Consider the following 22339-nt stretch of genomic DNA (forward strand, 5'->3'; position numbering starts at 1 on the left):
TATTTGGGGATGTCCTCGATACTTGTTGAAATTATGGCGTGAGAAAACGGAAACAGCCAATAGTTGAATGATGTATTTGCTTTTTTACAGCATTCCCAATGACAGAAACGTTATTTAATATTTAAAAGCATTAAGGTCAGTGTTGGAAGCTTAAGAGAAACTGTAAGTTTGAAATTTTATGTATAACGTTGTTAAAATTTGACGCTTCTTTACTTAATATTGTTAGAGAATCTTTAGAAACTATTCTTTAACGGTTGTATTGTTTTCCAGGATATGTCAGAAAAAGCGTATAATTAGAGAAGATTGCAATCTCTGACTTACATGAGCCGTACATGGACTATCGATGTATGATGGCAACTTTATTACAAGAAACGTAGTAGAGAAATTATGTAATTGATTGCGTTCGAAAGCATTCATTCGCCTTGAATGTCGAGGCGTTATGATGTTCATAACGAATGCGGTTAAAGTAAATTTTATTTTATTTATCGAATTAGCTAATGAAATTCTGCACCACTGGCATGCTAGCTTACTATTCTTTATTTTAAGCTGGCATAGCAATTTTCCCATTCAACCAAGGTTTGCCACGAATCAAGAGTCAAAAAACGAAGCTGGAAAGGAAAACCAGTCGCTCATGTTTCTGTGTGAAACGCGTGGAAGGTAGAATTAGCACACAACGATTTTGTCCTTGATTTCTCGAGCATTTAAACGTATAAAGGAAACTGTACCAGAGCACCTCGGGAACAGATCGAGGAAAACGTCGATACTCGAACCATGCCCGCGAACGAGGAAACTCTAGGCGATTCCTCGCATCAGACTGTGCCTCGAACAACAGAAAATTTCTTAGAGAAAGTCTCTGGGAATTCCGTAGCAGTTAATGAATTCCAGAAGAATTCATGTCGCTCCAGCGAAGAAGAAAATGAAGTTGAACGTCTAGAGGATTGTTCGGGTATCGTTGCCGAGGAAAATAGTGAAGAAGACGAGTGGTACAAGAGTTTGCCCACGCGAAATCTGCATGAGAAGTTCATGAGGAGATTCGTCGATCTGCTCTTGGAAGAAGCAATATTTGAGGTGAGAAAGAGACGTTTTAGAGATTGGTTTCAAGGAAGAGTTTAAATGAAGGGCGTTTGAGTGATAAAAGTATATAAATTTAGCAATAGTGTAGATTCTAACAAATTTAGTAGTTTGAATGGACCTTATTCAAGTTAAATAAAGACAAATAAACTTTGTCCGGGACAAAGGCAGATAGATGATCACATCTGAATCAAATTAGAAAAATTCTGTTAAAAGTTTTGATTTGCTAATTGCCGATAAAAACAATAAAACTTTGTTCTGTTAGAAAAATAATTTCATTGAATCTGATATAAACGTTTTCTAGAATGTCTCAATAAGTTACAAAGTTTCAAAATGTACGCTTTCGCTTCTTTATTCTTAGTCATTCTTCAACTTGATATGCAAGGTAGTTACCGAACGAAGTAAAAAAGAACAAGAATATGGTGATAGTTAAATGATAGGCTTGCATACACTGTAGTCTCGCATCACATTCATTCTGAAAGTTTTTATCATTTTTCTTCTACTCGTAGAGTGAGTCACTCGTTTAAGTACCGCGCTATATAATGGTTACGTTTTAAGAAACACAACGAAGCAATATGATGCAAAAACCCTTCCAAGACCAAACAAAAAATAGTAGAACTCTTTGACATGCTCTAATAACAATGGCAATGGGAATTTCTATCTTGAAACGAATTCCAATCCTTATTTTCTTATAACTAATGGAATTCTTCTTTTTCTCCTAAATAAATTGAAATAGAAAGATATAAATTCCATTCAATTACTCATTAGTTAGAAAGGAAAATTTCGTAAGATACACTTGCAATACTACTATTTGTGTAATATGAAGTTTTCTACTTTAATTATAATGTGTATCTTGGTAATTTGTTATTTTCTACTTTGATCACCCTTTGTCTAAATAATCTTCGAAATTATGAAGCCTAAGTGATCTAGAAAGTGAGGTTGGAAACTTCATTTTCCTATTCTCACTGGCTTCGAAACGTTTATTATATAAATATTTTGCATAATTTGTTAGGGAGTTTCGAGGAAGAATCGAGTGGTGGAGTGGATGGAGCCCAGCGAGCTTCGTTCAGCCATCGATCTAACTCTTTCGAACCAAGGAGTTTCTCACGAAGAATTACTTTTGCTTGCTCGTAACGTGATTAAGTACAGCGTGAAAACGGGCAATCCTCGATTCGTGAATCAGCTGTACTCCAGCGTGGATCCCTACGGGCTCCTGGGACAATGGATGACCGATGCATTGAATCCATCCGTGTATACCTACGAGGTCTCCCCGGTCTTTTCTCTGATGGAAGAAGAGGTTCTAAAAGAGATGAGGAAGATGGTCGGTTGGAAGGATGGCAGAGGCGATGGAATATTCTGTCCAGGTGGTTCTATAGCCAATGGATATGCTATAAATTTAGCGCGTCATTATAGGTAATGCACCGGGGATGCACCCTAAGAATTCATTTGGTATTGGAATTATTCGTTGACTTGATAAATATACTTAAAGAACGGAAGAAGTAAACAGTACAGTTTATCAATAATAGATTTATAATAATATCCTAACTTTTATTTGAAAATCTAAAGTCTTTATTCCTCTTAAATAAACTTGACCCAGGTTGAATCTTTATCTTCTTCAGGTTTCCCCATCTGAAGTCTCTGGGTTTATCCAGTTCTGGGAAGCTAATAATCTTCACATCCCAGGACGCCCATTACTCGATAAAAAAGCTGAGCGCGTTTCTTGGAATAGGGTCAGACAATGTCTATGATATAAAAACCGACAAGCTAGGAAAAATGAGTGTGTTGGACCTAGAAATCCAAATCAAGAAGGCCATCGCCGAGGGTGCAACACCGTTTATGGTCTCTGCTACGGCTGGGACGACAGTTCTAGGTGCCTACGATCCTCTAAAAGAAATAACAGCCGTCTGCAGGAAACATAATCTTTGGTTGCACGTGGATGCCGCTTGGGGCGGTGGAGTACTAGTTTCCAGGAAGCACAGACACCTTCTGGACGGCGTCGATTTGGCGGATTCCGTCACCTGGAACCCTCACAAACTCCTTGCAGCTCCGCAGCAGTGTTCCACGTTGCTTTTACGTCACCAGGGCCTCCTGGAAGCCGCCCATGGCTCCCACGCTAGCTACTTGTTCCAACCTGACAAATTCTACGATTCCAGTCAGGACTCTGGCGACAAACACGTCCAGTGCGGCCGTAGAGCGGACGTGTTGAAATTCTGGTTCATGTGGAAGGCAAAGGGAACACTGGGACTTGAGAAACACATCGACCGCGTGTTCGAATTGTCTCAGTATTTTAAAAATTTTGTGAAACACAGAAAGGGTTTTAAATTACTTCTAGAACCGGAATGCACGAACGTTTGTTTCTGGTACGTGCCTCCGTCGGCAAGACACTTGGGAACGGAGGAATTGAAGATAGTGTTGCAGAAAATCGGACCTAAGATCAAGGAACGAATGATGAAGGATGGGACCATGATGATCAGTTATCAACCGTTGAGAGAGATGCCTAACTTTTTTAGACTCGTTCTACAGAACTCTGCTCTAACGGAAAAGGATATGAGGTTCTTTGCGAAGGAGATTGAGAGGATCGCCGGGGATTTGCAGGAGTTTCTGTGAAGAAGATTATATTAAGAATTACGAGTTCCATAGGTTTTGATAATTCAATGGAAACCAATAAACCATGAGAATTCAACAATCTTTAATAACATTTTAATTCGTTACAGAAATATTCTCGCTTTCAAATTTTAAAATATATTATAGTGCATTAAAATGCACCGTAGTGATAATACGTATTATTTATAACAATATGTACTTGTAATAAGTGCAATAATAATTAGAACTTATAGATAGAAGATTTCTAAAAGTTAAAAAAAAAATGTTAAATGCACGGTTACATATTCTTAGAAACGTAGTTTACTATATTTTTTATTCTTACAACTCTCTCTATGTGTGTGTGTGTGTGTGTGTGTGTATATATATATATATAATTTGGTTAGTTTACATTACTCGCATTGATATTAATTATGAGTAATATTAATATTAATCGCACGTATCAGTCGAAGTAAACTCCACAATTGGAACAACGTCGTGTCTTTAACATCAGGCAGCAAAGTATTCCGATGGGGAAGAACATAATCGCGCACAACAGTCCCAGACACGTATAATCGTTTTCCATTATACCCATCTATGGTTTTACATTCTATTTTAGTTGCAATTATCGGTAATGGGAACGGGAAAATTAGATAATCATTAGAATAGGAGAAGATGCTACGATGATTTTGACCTTCTCATGTTACGAACGGCACCACTTTGAATAACTATTTCCTTTAAGGAAATTTCTGGTCAGCTTCAGTTCCAGCGATGTTTTGAAAAGAATGTTGTTACTACGATTTAGTAACAACAAATTGAATGTTTTAACAGATACTTGTTTAAAAAAAATTTGAATAGAATGAACCATATATGTTTACATTATGTGTAAAAGATGCGGGGCTCGAAGTGTAGCGTTCACGGAGAATTTGTTACGGTATATAGAGCTATCGCAGTAGTTTGTTGCAAGTATCTTGTAAATTAAAAAGAACTGGTACTTTCTTTGGAGGAAAAAGTTTTTCAAAATGATGCCCTTGGCATTATATGCTAAGGCAGAAATAATTGGAGCATCCTCCCTTATTCTGAATAATTACTGAATACTTACTAGCATCGCAATGTATTACAAAATACTTTTATTGTTAAACAATTTGTTTATTCCACAGTCGATATCAATGAATCGGATGTAAAAACGATTGTAATAATAATGCGATAGAGTACAAAACATTTGTTTAATTCTATGAAATTTCATTGCTTGCACAATTTATTGAGAAATATAGCAAAGAAAACTAAAGTAATAGTTTGAGAGAATTAAAAGTATACTTACTCTGCAAGCAGGACAAACACCAACTAAAATGGTCTCTGGTATGGTAACTGTAGTGGATTGGGTGGAACCATAAGACGTTACATAGTTGGAGGTATTAGTTCCAGGGGCACTGGGGTAATAACCAGGTGGCAAAATACCTCTTCCTTGCGTGGAACTGTATTCAGAAGGTGGTTTCGATGTAATGGTTGCTGCATAAAGCATTAACATTGCATTAAGTACTTTATATTAACCACAATTTGTTAAATAGGAAGATTGATATTTCAATATCTGAGAACAATTAGAGAACAAATCACCGACATATTAGGTTTGTAATTTAATGAAATTGACTTTTTTTTTTTTTTAGTTTACAATTTTCATTAACCAAACGAATCTGGTTAACGATTGGAATAAAAATTTAATTTCGTGAAATGTCAAAAGAAAAAACTGTTTGTTGCACATGAGTTAGGAAATTAAAAAAAATTGGGATAAGTCTTTTTTGCATTCTTTCATAGGTTATAATTTTCACTGGTCGAATGAATTGTACTAATTCCATAAAATGACAATTGAAAAAGTTCTACGATTCTTTTTTTTTTTCGAATTGTCGAATTCGATCGTTGAACTTGATACATCGATGATAATGTTCTTAACAACTGAATGTGAATTTTATTGCTTACTTTCTGAAAAAACTTCGGAATAAAGTGGAGGCTTGTCAGTTCCTTGATTCAGTGGCTGATTCTCCATTGTCGATCGAATAAAATTCGCTTTATCGATAGTATATTCGATGGATGAACAGTTTCCTTCGGAAATAAACAACGGAGAATCGTTATGTTCAACTTTGTTCGCGATGGCGGTACACCGTAAAGTGGTCAATTGTGTAGCAACAGAAAAGAATAATGATATGTCATTCTGGCACTCGGTACATTATTTATTACGCTCCGAAGGCGATAAAAGAAATCTACCGTTCCTTCACAGACGAGGTACTATCGTAAACAGCAACTGTCTACTTGATCGTATGGATCCATACGCTTTTCGCATTTCTCAATTTTATAAATTGATATTGTCAACTTTACAATCTGCTGATATATATTCTATCTAATCTATTTACAAAATTATAGTGCACAAATGTATTATTTGATGTAAAATTAATTGAACTTGATGCTCGGAAATGTTTGCGACGCAAGAATTAAGCATTACTTAATTTACCAGTATTATATTTATGATATGTTTCTTGAGTTGTGAATAATTATTAATAATGGGTACATAATTACTAGTATTAATTATTATTTTGATAAATTATTATTAGTAGCGAATTAAAAGATTGTATCGATGGCGGGCATTTGTCGATCTTGAGTCCTCTGGTGCTGGAACGTCCAAGTTTCTCGAGAAATAGCTTCTTCCCTCCAATTTCTAGATGGCGACCCAAACATAATACAAGATCGAACAATATCTTTTTGTTTTTATTTATTTATTTATTTATTTATTTATTTATTTATTTATTTATTATCAAGAAACTAAACCTCTCTCAGGTTTATGTATCCATATGGTTAGTAAATAAAATTTACATTCTTATAAATAACTTTATCAATTTTGATGCGTATGTATATATTTCTAAAGTTATAACCACTTGAATTTTATTGGCTATGTCTAGCTAGGTTAAATTGAAAGTTGGCGATGGAGTAAAAATGCATAAGAAGCGCTTTAATGATGGGCCCTCCTAAGAATGTTTTAACAGATTGTGGATGATTAAGAAGGGTTTGTTTGATTTTCAGATTTCACGTCATCTTATTCCATCGTTCTGTCGTAAGGAGTGCATTCTCACAGAATGTGATCGCTGGTATCGTTCACTGTATCCAGAAATGCACGCAAAGCTTGTAATATGTAATCTGGCATCACGCAAGAGAGGATGTAAGATCGTAGAGCTTAGCCTGAGCTCTATATAGCAGCCAGATAAGTATGATTTCCCTATTTTTAGTTGTCTGTAAATGCATTTACAAAAGCAACAGTTACATGGAATTATTTTGGTAGGTACGATGCAAACAGCAAGCTCGATTGTTTGAAAGAGCAAGGGAATAGCAGGATCTGTCGGTTGAACCATGCAACTATTAAAACAAGTGGGTATATTCTATTGTGAAATAAATACATATTTATAACATGAAATAGAATTTTTCCATTCCAGATCATGCATGCAGAAAATGAAACAACAGGATGTGGCAGATAACATTACAGAGGAGCAGTACTGTTCCATAATGCCGAACATGAAGATTATTTGAATTAAAAGAAAGACAACGACGCTCGATAACAATAGCGCGACCATATCTCTAAATTCAAGCTCAATGGGATCAAATGTAAGCAATGCAAATGGAAAGGGTTGAATTTTCAAACTCCGGAAAATTCATTAACAAGTATGTTTTCAGGGACGCCAATCAAAGAATGAAATAGCGAGAAGGATCAAAATTGTGATTCATTGGTATTAAACGAATGTAAAATTGATTTTATAAATAAAAATGTTAGAATACTTAGGAGAAAGAGTCTTACGAAGCCGAGAGAATTCGATTTACAATTAATACTTGTTGTTAAAATGGATATGACTGCACATATACCTACATTACATATATGTTTTAGAATAATACTGGAAGATAGAATTGTTAAAAATCTGTTACACAACGATTTAATTTATTTATAAAAGCGTTTTCAACATCACAAGAGTTGTGTTTCTGTATAATAGCGTTTGAAAAGTGTAAGACATTCCTTATATTTATATTAATAAAACATTAAAGTCACAAGACATTTATTTTCCATACGTTTTATTTACATTCTCCACTACCTTTCCCTTTAATTCCCTAATTTCTTAAATTCTTAAGTATTATAATCATTTAAAACGATTCTAATTATTATTCGTAACTAATTAAGGTCGTCGACCACTTCTCTATGCATTATTTCGTCTAATTAATAAGTTATAAACAAATTACTGAAAGCGATATTTATTTCAATATTGGGCAAAAAAGTGACAAACGACGGTATCGCCATCTAATATCAGTGTTTCGAAGTCAAAAAATCGTCCCAGGATCACAGAATGATAGTGGAGGTATCCGGAGTACAACTACCCCCACTCCTCCTACTCCTGACACGCAGTACCCTTGATTATTCATTAATAACTCCTTTTCTGGTTATAAACTATTAACTCTTAGAATTGATGAATGTAGTATAGACCCTTGGCAACATTCAAGGATACTTTTTATACCCATGGCATGCGTTATTAAATAGTTATAAACAAATATCGGAAGACGAAACATTTACGGCTGTATCACCGTCTCCTTTGATCGATGAATTATCAATTTTTCAACAATGACACGCATATTTTGGCTATTAGGGAACCTAGAGGACATCCCTGGCCACATTCTAGGACCAATTTTACCTCGCTCCATGCTCTAATTAATTAGTTATTAACGATAGATGCCTGAGGTGTCGCGTTAAAAGGTTAGAAACAGTGTTCCGACTTCCGATAATTGTTAATAACTATTTCATAACGCATGCCATGTTTAGAACCGGTATCCTTAAATCTTGCCAAGGGTTCATACTATATTCTTAAACTCTAAAAGTTCATCAGTTAATTACAGGAAAGGCGTAATTAGTAAATTAACGAGCAATAATTCATTACAAGTCGAGAAACACATAGTTTGCTGTTTTCGCCACTAGTTGGCGCCACAATGCAAATCGCTGCTTTCAATCGATCACTGCTACTACTTAATTTACTAATTACGCCTTTCCTAGAAACAAATTATGAACTTCTAGCGTTCAAGAATATAGTATGGACCCTTGGCAAGATTCAAGGATACCTCTTCTAGCCATGCCATGCGTTATTAAATAGTTATTAACAATTATCGGAAGTCGGAACACTGTTTCTAACCTTTTAACGCGACACCTCAGGCATCTATCGTTAATAACTAATTAATTAGAGCATGGAGCGAGGTAAAATTGGTCCTGAAATGTAGCCAGAAATGTCTACTAAGTTCTCTAATGGCCAAAACATGCCTGTAAATCTTGAAAAGTTGATAATTCATCGATTAAAGGAGACAGTGATACAGCCGTAAGTAAGTACATGATCCGACTTCCGATATTTGTTAATAACTATTTAATAACGCTTGTCATGGCTATAAAAAGTATCCTTGAAGGTTGCCAAGGGTCTATACTATATTCTACAATTCTACAAGTTCATATTTCATTTCCAGAAAAGGAGTTATTAATGAATAATCAAGGCTATGTATATCGGGAGTAGGAGTTTTAGTTCGAAATCCTGACGTTAGATGGCGATACTATATTTCGGCAGAAAAGTGACAAACGACAGTATCGCCATCTAATATCAGTGTTTCGAAGTCAAAAAATCGTCCCAGGATCACAGAATGATAGTGGAGGTATCCGAAGTACAGTTCCCCCCACTCCTCCTACTCCCGATATACATAGCCTTGATTATTCATTAATAACTCCTTTTCTGGAAATGAAATATGAACTTGTAGAATTGTAGAATATAGTATAGACCCTTGGCAACCTTCAAGGATACTTTTTATAGCCATGACAAGCGTTATTAAATAGTTATTAACAAATATCGGAAGTCGGATCATGTACTTACTTACGGCTGTATCACTGTCTCCTTTAATCGATGAATTATCAACTTTTCAAGATTTACAGGCATGTTTTGGCCATTAGAGAACTTAGTAGACATTTCTGGCTACATTTCAGGACCAATTTTACCTCGCTCCATGCTCTAATTAATTAGTTATTAACGATAGATGCCTGAGGTGTCGCGTTAAAAGGTTAGAAACAGTGTTCCGACTTCCGATAATTGTTAATAACTATTTAATAACGCATGGCATGGCTAGAAGAGGTATCCTTGAATCTTGCCAAGGGTCCATACTATATTCTTGAACGCTAGAAGTTCATAATTTGTTTCTAGGAAAGGCGTAATTAGTAAATTAAGTAGCAGTGATCGATTGAAAGCAGCGATTTGCATTGTGGCGCCAACTAGTGGCGAAAACGGCAAACTATGTGTTTCTCGACTTGTAATGAATTATTGCTCGTTAATTTACTAATTACGCCTTTCCTGTAATTAACTGATGACCTTTTAGAGTTTAAGAATATAGTATGAACCCTTGGCAAGATTTAAGGATACTAGTTCTAACCATGGCATGCGTTATTAAATAGTTATTAACAATTATCGGAAGTCGGAACACTGTTTCTAACCTTTTAACGCGACATCTTAGGGATCTTTCGCTAATAACTAATTAATTAGAGCGTGGAGCGAGGTAAAATTGGTCCTAGAATGTGGCCAGGGATGTCCTCTAGGTTCCCTAATAGCCAAAATATGCGTGTCATTGTTGAAAAATTGATAATTCATCGATCAAAGGAGACGGTGATACAGCCGTAAATGTTTCGTCTTCCGATATTTGTTTATAACTATTTAATAACGCATGCCATGGGTATAAAAAGTATCCTTGAATGTTGCCAAGGGTCTATACTACATTCATCAATTCTAAGAGTTAATAGTTTATAACCAGGAAAGGTGTTATTAATGAATAATCAAGGCTATGTATATTAGGAGTTGGAGGGGTGGGGGTAACTGTACTCCGGATACCTCCACTATCATTCTGTGATCCTGGGACGATTTTTTGACTTCGAAACACTGATATTAGATGGCGATACCGTAGTTTGTCACTTTTTTGCCCAATATTGAAATAAATATCGCTTTCAGTAATTTGTTTATAACTTATTAATTAGACGAAATAATGCATAGAGAAGTGGTCGACGACCTTAATTAGTTACGAATAATAATTAGAATCGTTTTAAATGATTATAATACTTAAGAATTTAAGAAATTAGGGAATTAAAGGGAAAGGTAGTGGAGAATGTAAATAAAACGTATGGAAAATAAATGTCTTGTGACTTTAATGTTTTATTAATATAAATATAAGGAATGTCTTACACTTTTCAAACGCTATTATACAGAAACACAACTCTTGTGATGTTGAAAACGCTTTTATAAATAAATTAAATCGTTGTGTAACAGATTTTTAACAATTCTATCTTCCAGTATTATTCTAAAACATATATGTAATGTAGGTATATGTGCAGTCATATCCATTTTAACAACAAGTATTAATTGTAAATCGAATTCTCTCGGCTTCGTAAGACTCTTTCTCCTAAGTATTCTAACATTTTTATTTATAAAATCAATTTTACATTCGTTTAATACCAATGAATCACAATTTTGATCCTTCTCGCTATTTCATTCTTTGATTGGCGTCCCTGAAAACATACTTGTTAATGAATTTTCCGGAGTTTGAAAATTCAACCCTTTCCATTTGCATTGCTTACATTTGATCCCATTGAGCTTGAATTTAGAGATATGGTCGCGCTTTTGTTATCGAGCGTCGTTGTCTTTCTTTTAATTCAAATAATCTTCAGGTTCGGCATTATGGAACAGTACTGCTCCTCTGTAATGTTATCTGCCACATCCTGTTGTTTCATTTTCTGCATGCATGATCTGGGATGAGAATATAATACGATTCATTTTTTACACATCTTACACTTTCAAGTTTGGAATGGAAAAATTCTATTTCATGTTATAAATATGTATTTATTTCACAGGAGGTCTTAAAACGTGTATTAAAAATACCTGGGCAGTTCTCGCTTGGAATCGTATGCCGTTGACGTGAGGTCGAATTTCAGTTGTTCGAAGAAATTACTTGGGGCAGCTTCGGAGAATCGAGAGAGAGGGCATGCATCAGTTTGCCTTTCGTCGATGCTTTTCTGGCAGCTCTGGGTAGATAGGTAGCTGGTTCCACCGCTGCTTCAAGTCCTGTGGCAAGAATGCGATAAAAGTACCTAAAAGGGATACACGTATTCCCGCCTACGTACACATTGAACTCTGGTTCACTGTTCGTCGCGGTAATTAGAAAGACATGTGAACCTCCTGCCCCTGTATCTTCTCGCGGGACTTGAAATCAGCGGACCACAGTACCTAAATAAATAGGTAACGTTACCTGGTTAACGTGCGAAAATCGAGAAAATGTAATGAGCAGCTCCTGATGCACCGAGAGTTCCGTCTGCCAACACTGCAACCTGCAAGCTGCAACTGCAAGTCACTTCAGGCGACAAAAGAAACTATATCAGCGACACTGGCGGGGTGTTTGAGAAACAAGGTGTAACAGTGACGACACTTTTCTCTCTATATTGAGATCAGTTTGGTCAGTGGTAGAGTGCACAGCCCCTGGCAATAACCTATTAAACTGGAGAAAAGTTAGTTTTGCGAAGCAAACAATAACAAGGGTGAATTCTGTTCGTAAAGAAAATCACTTAAATTCGTTGAGCATGAACTCATTGCTCGCGAGTAAAACGTTTAGAGAGTAGTAGCGACGTACAGTGAACATTTAGTCGAATTAAATGTATGTTCCTCTTTTTCGAAAGTTTTCTGTCCTTCTAAGAAATTGTCTATATCATAAAAATGCCAAAAAATCGGTTAATCACGCGTTCAGTGACGAATATTCGACCGACCCACATGACTTTAAATTTAGAATGCTCCGAAGAGCCACTTAGCGAAGCGCAATTAATGCTACGATTAGAACTCAAGGAGAATTATGACAGGGTATGTTTTCTTCCTTCTCTCATACAATATTGTCTTGTTAAATAATAAATTTAATTGTTAACATATTGCACGCGGGTTCTGCTCTAATGCGGGATTTTCAGCCGATTGCTTCACCACCGGCTCTCCCGCGATATTACTACGGCATTTTTTTCCTCTATGCACGCATGTTTATGCATCTATGTATGTCTTCTTGCCATGGTTTATTTTTCCTCTACCTTTGTTTTGCTTCAAGAAACAAAACACAGCATAATGGTTTGCCACGGGATCTATTAATATCCAACACATTTATTTCGATTTCTAGGTTGCTGCTACTTTAGAGGAATTGGTGAAAGATCATGGAGGTAAATTGGTATGTCAAGCAGGCAATGTCAATGGTTATCAGTACACATTGTAGGTATCTCTTTCTAAATGTTATCTTACCATTGTTCTTGTAGGAAATTTATATTTTTCTATTTTCTGGTATATCAGGCCTGCAAATCCTGCGCAAGCTGTTGTTAAAAATAATCCACAGTCCATCGTGAGTGTTGCGAGTATTATATCAAATGTGTCAAAAATAATATAATCATAGAGGAGTTTCTATATTCCTAATTTTCACAGAATCAAAATAAGAATCAGCCGATTAAGCTCAATGTACTGAATAATGCAAACGGCTCTCAAGGTAACATACAGTTGGTCGTGGATTCAAGAATGGGAGTTATTTTAGGATCGGTCGCTCAACCTCAAGGTAAAAGATTATTCTTTCTTAATAGATGTACGCGCGTACGATTAACGAACTGAAATTGCATATATTACAGGTACTACCATAACGACTGCTTCGTCGGGTACAATATCTACACCAGTATTGACGTCTGCGTCGTCGTCGACATCGTTGGCTAGCACTATACCTACCGTCACGCATCCCCAGGCGGAAAACGTACCAAATCTATTATTGTTTTTTCGTTTAATTCGATATAAACCAAATATTATACCAACAATTTTTATTTTCCTCAGTATAAATATACACGATCCGGACGCAGAACAAAAGTACTCCAAGTCCAGCAACCTGATATAATAGAGGAAGTACGTTGTGCATCGATATCGAAACTTTCGTTTAATAATTTTCCTTAATTCACTGCCTGATTTTCGTCTTATAGCCCGTGCTGATCACCCGTGGAAAACAAAAAGTGGGCTCTTCGACGCACGTTGTAACACCAAGTAAGTTCTAGAAGACTGCTTTCGAGTAAACGCTCGACAAAGTGCAGGCCTGTGCAGATTCTATTTGAAATCAAACTAAGAAATAAATATTTTAAATAACAAGTACTTGAGATAAGTTCTGGAAATTAATATATATATATATATATATATATATATATATATTAGCAAAACATGACGAAATTGGTATCGGAAGAATTTCTATTATATTAATTTGTTTTAAAAGTGCTCAGGTCTGGTGTCAGCGTATCTTGGTCAGCCGACACATGTATGGAGATTAAATCTTATTTTCCAGCTACCACCAGTCCACAGGGTGTAACGAATCTTCGAATAAAAACAGTAACTAAACAACAAATTGCACCGGCAACGGTGTCGTCGACTCCACCAACCATAAGTACAACAACGGGAGTGACGACCAAAGTATCTGCCTCAAAACCAACCGAGCACACTAGCATCGGTGGAATATCGGTGGGAAATAAAAATGCAGGTCAGTTGGAATCGTCACGCTCGTACAAGTAAAAAATATATAAAAGAAAATCAATCAATTTCGCTAATAATAATTAAATTTAGCCGCTGAACAAATCGACGAAGCAAAGAAGAATCTTCCGGATGGCAGGGAAGTAACGTTTAACAAAATGAACGGTGGCAGGACGTTCCCTTCGCTGGTCGTCATAGCTAGACCGAATCTTCGCACCAAGGACATCGCACCACAAATAGCTCAAAAAGAAAGATCGGACTTAGGTATTAATCTCGATAGACGATCAATTAAAAAGGTCTCCGTACAATTGATTTTTGATCGCTTGTTTTTTCGTTTTTTTCGTTTTTTTCGTTTTTTTATATATAAGATCAAAGGTACATACATTGCACGAAGACTTTATCGGCTGACTGTAGTTTTAATTATCAATGGTCGTTTTTAGATATCAAAGTGAAGAGCGTACTCATGTTTTCCGCTACGAAATTTGCCGAATGGTTGATACAACAAGGTTTAGTGAAATCGGAACAATATTGCGCCCAACATAGCAATAGTTATCAAAAGACTAAACTGAAACTGGGAATGTACAGCGATCAAGGAACATTTCCTTATTCGGGAGGGTACGTTTGGATCTCGAGCTGCTGTCCAGATCGTTTCGTCTCGGTTTTTTCCGGTTCAATATTTCAAGGAGCACCGTACACACCTACCGTTCTTTTGAAATTAATATATCATTGGGCTTGCCAGACAAACGTTCAAAATGTTGTTTCCTGGGTAAAAGTGTCGAACGTGTATGTGAAAAATTTTTACACGCATCTGCGTAGTGTTTGCACGTCCGCAATGTGGGACAAAACACGTAAGATGGGAGGGAAAAATTCTGTGATACAAGTTGGTGTAATTAGTTTGGGTACAACGTCGCAGGACGGAAACTTGCGACAAGTAAAAGTCGAGGTGCTCGGTGTATTGGATTACACCACCCTCGATTTAAGACTAAGGGCATGCGATCCTGTACAAGACGGCGATAGATCGTATAAACGACGATTCAATAATATTCTACATCCGTTGAAAGATTGGGTGCACACCGATTCCAAGATCATGACAGATTTTACCGTCGATAAAAGTACGCTCGAAGAAATGGGTTTCACTCATATCACGCAATCCGCGTTCTCCGATCAAAATCCCCGAAACGTGATGAGCAATTATCACATTATGGAATATTTGAGAAAAATTGTTCCCAGAATGTTTCAAAATACTCTGAGCTTACTCAGCAGACAAATGATACAGCAATTCTTGGATGAGTTGGTATGGAGAGAAATGTACGGTACGACGGCCGCACGAGCATTCGATAACATTATCGCCCATATCGCCGAGCAAACTAGGATCTATTCCGACGAGGGTTTGTTGGATCGATTGACGAAGATAGCCGCGAATCCGTTTCAGAATTGGTCCTACTCGCCACCTTTGACGCATCTAATGACGATAAATAAAGAAGATATTCAGTCGGGCTGCGACGTTCTGATACAAAACAGCGTTAACAGCGCTGGTAATATTAATCAACAACAACAACAACAACAACAGCAACAGCAACAGCAACAGCAACAACAACAACAACAACAACAACAACAACAACAACAGGAGACAGTGTCGTATGGTCAAGCAGTAAAGCCTGGTCCAAGAAGAGGACGTAAAAGAAATATCGCAACGACGGCTAGTCCGGATCCCGAAGCAAAGAAAGCCATGTTAGATTCGAAAGCTCGAGACAAAGAGGGTAAAAACGATCAGATACAGTTGCAAGAATTTTATTACGCTACCATGGAAGGTGAAAAGAATATACTTTTGAAAGAGCACAAGTGTTCGTTATACTTTAGGTGCTTTCTCTGTACGATGACGATGCGTTCGAATACAGACGTAATGGAACATATGATCAGTCATGTTCCTCCTCAAGTGCCCGGACAATCAAACTCGCCCGTGTGTCGATATTGTTGTACTGCTTTCTCGTCTCAACATCAAATGGTTACGCACGTTACGGAGACGCACAGTAATTTTGGCAACTCCGACAGCGACATGGTCGTTTGCGCGATTTGCGAACAGAAATTCGGAAACAGCGGACTTTTAATTAATCATTTATCGTCGATCCATTATCCGTCCGAAATGCCATACCGATGCGAAACCTGCGGCTACCGTACTTCCAGCCACAAGGACGCTATCGATCACTTTTATCGTATTCATGAAAAAGGCGAGAGCTTGCAATGCCCCTATTGTTTAAAAGTAATACAATTCGTAAGCGAGGGGAGTCCCAGTGCCACCAGCGTCCATGCCTTCTTACTGCACATGCAGAGACACGTTATAAGAAGAGAGCAAGGACGGGGTAATAAATGCTCGAAATGCTGTCTCTGGTTCAATCAGAAAAGTTCGTTAAAAGTTCATCAGAGAGAATTGCACGACTGTGTTTCTGGCTCGAAGGTTGTCCCCTATTCCAGCAGTAGTAACGGAATAATGATATCGAAGCAGCGGCCACTCAACAGACGATTCGACCTCGACAGTCCCGTAACGGAATTGCCACGCGACGAAAAGGTGAAAAAGTGGCTCACAGGCCCGATCACGGTCAACGTCCCGATCGAAAACCTGTCTTGTCAAGAATGCGAAGAAGACGTGGACGAACAAGATCATTATCCAGGTGAACAGAGATGTCACCAATGTCGATACATAACTTGTTGTTGGCGTGCCTTTAAGGAACATCAACAACAAATTCACAATGAACGACCGATGACTAGTCTGGTGGTTCCCTCGCCTCTCATTAATATTCCGTTGGACAAAAGGATGCAATGTTCGTGCGGTTATGCGACCGCTGACGGCAATCTGTTGGCTACGCATTTAATTAAATGTAAAAAAGTATCCGCTTATCCGATGGAAGATACAGCGCCATCCGGAATGCTAGACAGTTTGGGCCTGGTTCCAAAAAACGTTAACGACGAAACCGAGATCGACGGTAAAAGGACTATCACTTTACGTTAAAATAAGTGGATAATTCAAAGGAAATGTTGCAAAATACAGTTTCAAAATGTGCCGCGATTCTCTGCTATATTAATTAATTAATACTACTATACAGGGTGTTCGGCCACCTCGATTTTAATGGGTGGTTCTACAGGCGAAAATAACACGAAAATCAACAATACCAATTTCTTGATCGAGGCTTTCTTAAAAAGTTATTAACGTTTAAAGTTCCACCCGTACTGAATTTTTTTTCTCGAAAATGCGCAACATTTTCGGACTATGTCTGTTCACCAAAAATTATTTTAATCGACCCCCGCAACTGAAAATAATTTTTTCAGAACGATTTCAAATTTTTCAATTTAATTGTTAATAACTTTTTGACGAAGCCTCCATCAACAAATTGCTATTCTTCATTTTCGTCTTATTTTAACCTCTAAAATCCCTCGTTAAAATTTTTCCCAACGGTGGCCAAACAAACACCCTCTATATACACATCTATACAAGACCGGTGGAAATATCTCGATAAAAAATGTCAGAAACTGTACGGTTATTATGGTCGTTGAATAGGTTTTTTTTTTATACTCTACAAAGACGAAGAAAAAAAAGTTAGGGTATCGTTGACAAAAAAATATCGATCACCTTAAAATCTCGGGGGAAAATTATTTCCCGACAATATATATGTATACACTTGTAAACGCGTACCGATGCATTTGTCTTCTTTACTTTTACAAAACAATACAATTAATAATCTTATCTTCACACGAATTCAATTTCTAATAATAAACTCATCGTTCCTTCGATCCATAATCCGCATAAAATCGAAATAAATTCTATGATTCCGACATACTGCTTATTCTTTTTTTATCCTCCCTTCGGTTAAGGATAAATCAAGCAGGAAACCAATTTATTTTCTTAACTTTTATTTAGAACGTACGTTTTTTGTACGAATAATAAATGTAGCATACATGTACTTTTACGTGGTCAAGTGTACGAATATATTTTATAATACTAAATGACAGAATAAAACGCACCGAATGAATTATCCTTCAATTGAAAAAATTGAGGCAAATTTAAAACTATCTGCATTAACACATAATAGTTCGTCACTCTCTGTACTTATCTGTATTTCTAATATAAGCTATCAAAACTTTTTTCTTCTTTTTTTTTCAATATTTTTAACTTTTTTTTTTTTGTGATTTTACAATGATTTAATATCATCTGTTATCGAGTCAACACTAAAGAACATATTTATTAGCAAAAACTCTGCAATGTTAATTGATCGGTGATTACCAGAGATATCATCATTAATTATTATATTCATCACCTTCAGAATAATAACTTACACCTAAATCTAATAAACAAACATTTACGTAATAATGATTATATAACGATCGATACCAGTGTAATAATAACGTGAATGTTGAAATATTTGGAAAGGTAACTTAACAATACAATACTAGATAATACTTCAACATATTTCTGCGTCTCCCTAAAGACACGACACAACACATTAAATGGACGACTATATAAAAAAAATGATACTATTTATCGTAGTTTCATTCCGCTGAAAATTTTATTATTAGAAATTTTTTATTTAGACAAATTGATCTCGATACCGAAACAATCGATTTGAAATTTATATGTATGTATATGTATACAATAAAGAAAAAAACTACAACTATTTCGAAGAATTTTATACTGGTATCGTGACGTATACGTATATAATATATAATCGATATTGATAGTAATACTTACAAACAATATAAGAAAATATACGGTGATACAAAATAAAACGCGGCGATACCCAATTGGTCACAATTAACATTGAGATTTGTCGGTAATAAATTTCTTCTATAACTTGACGGTTCGTTGTTCTCTATAATTGTTATAACATCGATACCGTCAAATTCTTTCACGTGGGAAGCTTCATCAGCAATTACGTGCTCTCAAGAGAGGTGTTAACATTGTATTCAAGAGAATGAATTGGTATTTTCGACAATATCTTAATCGAAAGCCTGTTATGTACGCGTTCTACGTATTCCCGACTATTAGTTTCAATTTACTTTTATACTTTGTCTTCGTATTTCTCGGCTCCACACTCATTATATGTATACGTGTTTGGTGTACGTATACTGTGCGCGTTTCTCTTAAATTTAACGCTGAAAGGTACGGTGCCGAAAACGTTACATAGTTTTTTAGTTGTACATCGTATGGGCAATACGTCTAGAAGGCAGTTAGTTTCAAGAGACGAACAAAATCACCACGAATAGTCAAATAAACCGCTTTTGGCGGACAACAAAAGACAAATGAAACAACAAGTAAAGATTATCCCAGATTTCAATTCACGGTTCACACAGTACGTAATTTTGCCTATTTGTTCTGTTGGATGGAAATCATAAGTGTAACGGTCCTCCCTGTAATGTTACAAAAGAAAAGAGAGAAGAGAGAAAATACGTGTAGTTGGTTGGTAAATGAATAAGGGTAAAGAAAATTGAAATAACGAGCGATTACTCGCAAAACTATACCTGCGCGTTAAATTTAAAAGTCGAGTTTGCTGGTCGATTATTCGATGGTATACAGCATGTAGAGATTGCCAGCATCACTACCTGGTGGTACCAAGGCGTGAGTGGGTGGCAGAACATTGAAGCCCAAGAACATGAAGGTACGAACCAGCATTGCTAAACCGTAACAACCAAGAGATTTAGATGAAAAATTCTGCTCGTCGGAATCGTTTTCATCGATGCCAAATAATGGTAGACAGCAAGTACCTCGATCCGCCCTGTCTTTACGTAGACAAACAATGATGTTGGTGCATCGTAGTGTCTCTTCCGCGTATTCTAAGAGGGAAACGAAGCCTTCCTTCGAACCCTCGGGTAAAAGACAGCTTGGCACGCGTATGTAAAGACAGCGACGCCATACTACCGTTTCCCATTCGACGGATGTGCTTTCCGTCAAGTGAAGTGTGAAGGTCAGGCGCAATGATTCGCTATTTCTTACGGCTTTTAACAATTCATCCTCCTAGAAACATTCCACGAAACAGATTTTACGCGCATCGAACGATATGAAACGAGAAGAATGAATTGTTATCGACATTGATAGTACACAGCAGAATCGAACATTCATGGCTTGGTCAACTTTTATGCATACATATTTCGATTAAATAAATCAGGAAAATATGCGTACAATGAATTTTTTCGGAAATACTTACTTGTACAATGTGGGAGCTCACAGAGAGCTGACTCTGCTTGATCCCCACGCCGCGGCTCTCTGTGTTGACTGTGGATACAGACAATGCGGCATGGGGCACATCAGGACCACCACAGAGGCCCCACACCCAGCGTTATACAATAATGTTGTTGGAGCCTACCGCCTTCATCTAAACTGTCATCCATACACTTACTTGACATTTCACTGAAAATAACAATTGAACAATATTTTAAGCAACATTTTTCCAATTAATTATTATATGTATATCGGTTCAAGTCCTAAATTGAACTACATTAATATTAATATCTCAACTATTAAGTATCAACAAATAAAATATTACTTTGTAATGTAAATATACAGAGCATATATGTAGATACAGAGTTCATAAAAAGTATGATTCTCTGACGGTTAAAACAATGAATCTGTTTGTTGTTTTCATACATGAAACTTATTAAAAAATGAACTTGATAATACACAGTTAGAAATAAACTTGTGCATTATTCGGTAATATTGCCAAAAATTTAGCTCAGGAATGATAGAGATTGTCGACTATAAATCTTATCCGTATCCAGAAAATGATAGTAATTCTCTGCAGCGTGTATGCAATGCTGTTAAGTGGATGACAACTTTTCTTATCGCTTAATCGCTTAATCAATATTAAAGATAAGATTGTACGTATAGATAAAAACATATCTGAATTGTTTATGTGTTTCCGTTTGTTTTTTTTTATTTAAACACGCATACAATGAGAATTATGTAAGAAATTTGGATATATACTTGTAATACTCACGGAAAAAATCACCCTACGCTAATACACGAAACCAATTACGAGTCAACTATCAATAAACACTTTTATATTTTTTATACTTTTCTTTAATTCCTATTGAACAACGTAAAATGTCAACAATAATGTTTCACGTTCATTTTACTTTCCTTTCTACGTACGTATGTATGTATACATAGGTAAGTATGTATGTGACGGGAACAGCTGACATATCCACGATGATATACACATATGCAATACTTCTACGTCACACAACGGATGTCGTGATTCACGTGGCAGTAATATAACGGAAACAATTATTTCTTAGAGAGGAAAGAAAAAAGAAAAAAGAAAGAAAAAAAAAGAAAAAAAAAAAAAAAATGTCCTACGTATTGAAATATCATCGATATTCGCGTGCCTTTCTCTCCTTCGGTTCGCCCCTCTTTGTATATATACAATTTTCGATTTTCAAACTAATCGTGTATAAACTGGTACAAAATGTTACGTTACTTTCAAATATCAAAGTCTGTAGGATTATTATTTAATCTTTCATATCGAATAAATTGGTAGAAATGAACGAATGAAAGAGATACTTGGTGGATTTTTCCTTTTCAGTATCAAAGCTGTAGAATACAATCGAATCGGAAGAACGCGTCGATGAACGACACGTTGCGTGAATATAATTTTTTAGGTTTCACAAAAGAGAAAAATATCAAGAAAACCAACAGCTTTAAAAATATATTAACGATTACGGTTCGTACGGGACGCGTATAAAATGAAAATAGTAAAGAAATCGCACACAACCATTAAATTTATTTAGTGCAAGATGGCGGTGACAAGCTCAAGATAAAAATGGCGCAGTAGTTGTACAGTACTTACCAATTACTGGATATTAGAGTCGGCATTATTATGCCCTTTTTACTACTTTCACAATTACTTAATGGTAGACTGGAGCTAATACTCATACTTTTTTCTTCGTAAAATCTTGACGGCTGTGAATGTACTTTTTCAAGGCAAAGTATTCGCTGGACTGCGATCGTTTCACGATAATTCTTATCGTGCAATTGCCAACACGCACGCAATGGTCGCAACCACCTTCCACGAAGGAGCGAAACGATACTGAAG

General features: G+C 36.3%; 3 protein-coding genes and 3 long non-coding RNA genes across 9 annotated transcripts; 3 read left to right on the forward strand and 3 right to left on the reverse strand.

Moving 5' to 3' along the window:
- The first annotated feature begins 429 nt into the window (after positions 1-429).
- On the forward strand, positions 430-3754 carry LOC122403925 (cysteine sulfinic acid decarboxylase). The gene is made up of 3 exons (XM_043407730.1): positions 430-1068; positions 2084-2484; positions 2691-3754. The coding sequence occupies exons 1-3, from the start codon at positions 772-774 to the stop codon at positions 3676-3678; spliced, it is 1686 nt and encodes a 561-aa protein (XP_043263665.1). The 5' UTR covers positions 430-771; the 3' UTR covers positions 3679-3754.
- Positions 3737-5958, reverse strand: LOC122403934 (brain protein I3). Its single transcript, XM_043407747.1, has 3 exons — positions 5626-5958; positions 4973-5160; positions 3737-4246 (listed from the first exon to the last, which is right to left on the reverse strand). Exons 1-3 carry the CDS (start codon positions 5690-5692, stop codon positions 4115-4117), a joined length of 387 nt encoding a protein of 128 aa, XP_043263682.1. The 5' UTR covers positions 5693-5958; the 3' UTR covers positions 3737-4114.
- Positions 5959-6369: 411 nt separating this feature from the next.
- Positions 6370-7631, forward strand: LOC122403924. Its single transcript, XR_006259658.1, has 5 exons — positions 6370-6494; positions 6721-6902; positions 6977-7062; positions 7128-7296; positions 7366-7631. It is a non-coding gene; the product is annotated as an uncharacterized LOC122403924 (long non-coding RNA).
- A 3354-nt stretch (positions 7632-10985) lies between these two features.
- LOC122403947 lies at positions 10986-12085 on the reverse strand. 2 transcript variants are annotated; one of them, XR_006259662.1, is made up of 4 exons: positions 11989-12085; positions 11622-11804; positions 11321-11489; positions 10986-11251 (listed from the first exon to the last, which is right to left on the reverse strand). It is a non-coding gene; the product is annotated as an uncharacterized LOC122403947 (long non-coding RNA). The 2 variants fall into 2 exon arrangements; XR_006259663.1 differs by having other exon boundaries at positions 11864-12061.
- A 140-nt stretch (positions 12086-12225) lies between these two features.
- Positions 12226-17501, forward strand: LOC122403946. 3 transcript variants are annotated; one of them, XM_043407758.1, is made up of 10 exons: positions 12226-12590; positions 12892-12980; positions 13059-13116; positions 13188-13314; positions 13385-13503; positions 13581-13649; positions 13724-13784; positions 14077-14268; positions 14352-14522; positions 14699-17501. In XM_043407758.1, exons 1-10 carry the CDS (start codon positions 12450-12452, stop codon positions 17263-17265), a joined length of 3594 nt encoding a protein of 1197 aa, XP_043263693.1. In that variant the 5' UTR covers positions 12226-12449; the 3' UTR covers positions 17266-17501. The 3 variants fall into 3 exon arrangements, with proteins under 3 accessions (XP_043263693.1, XP_043263696.1, XP_043263695.1); XM_043407761.1 differs by having other exon boundaries at positions 13059-13113; XM_043407760.1 differs by having other exon boundaries at positions 13059-13107.
- An 872-nt stretch (positions 17502-18373) lies between these two features.
- Positions 18374-19911, reverse strand: LOC122403954. Its single transcript, XR_006259664.1, has 2 exons — positions 19770-19911; positions 18374-19658 (listed from the first exon to the last, which is right to left on the reverse strand). It is a non-coding gene; the product is annotated as an uncharacterized LOC122403954 (long non-coding RNA).
- Positions 19912-22339: the final 2428 nt, after the last annotated feature.

Source organism: Colletes gigas, unplaced genomic scaffold (genome assembly GCF_013123115.1).
Source record: "Colletes gigas isolate AHSC1104 unplaced genomic scaffold, ASM1312311v1 Colletes_gigas_Sc00085, whole genome shotgun sequence".
In the NCBI taxonomy this organism is placed as follows: Eukaryota; Metazoa; Arthropoda; class Insecta; order Hymenoptera; family Colletidae; genus Colletes; species Colletes gigas.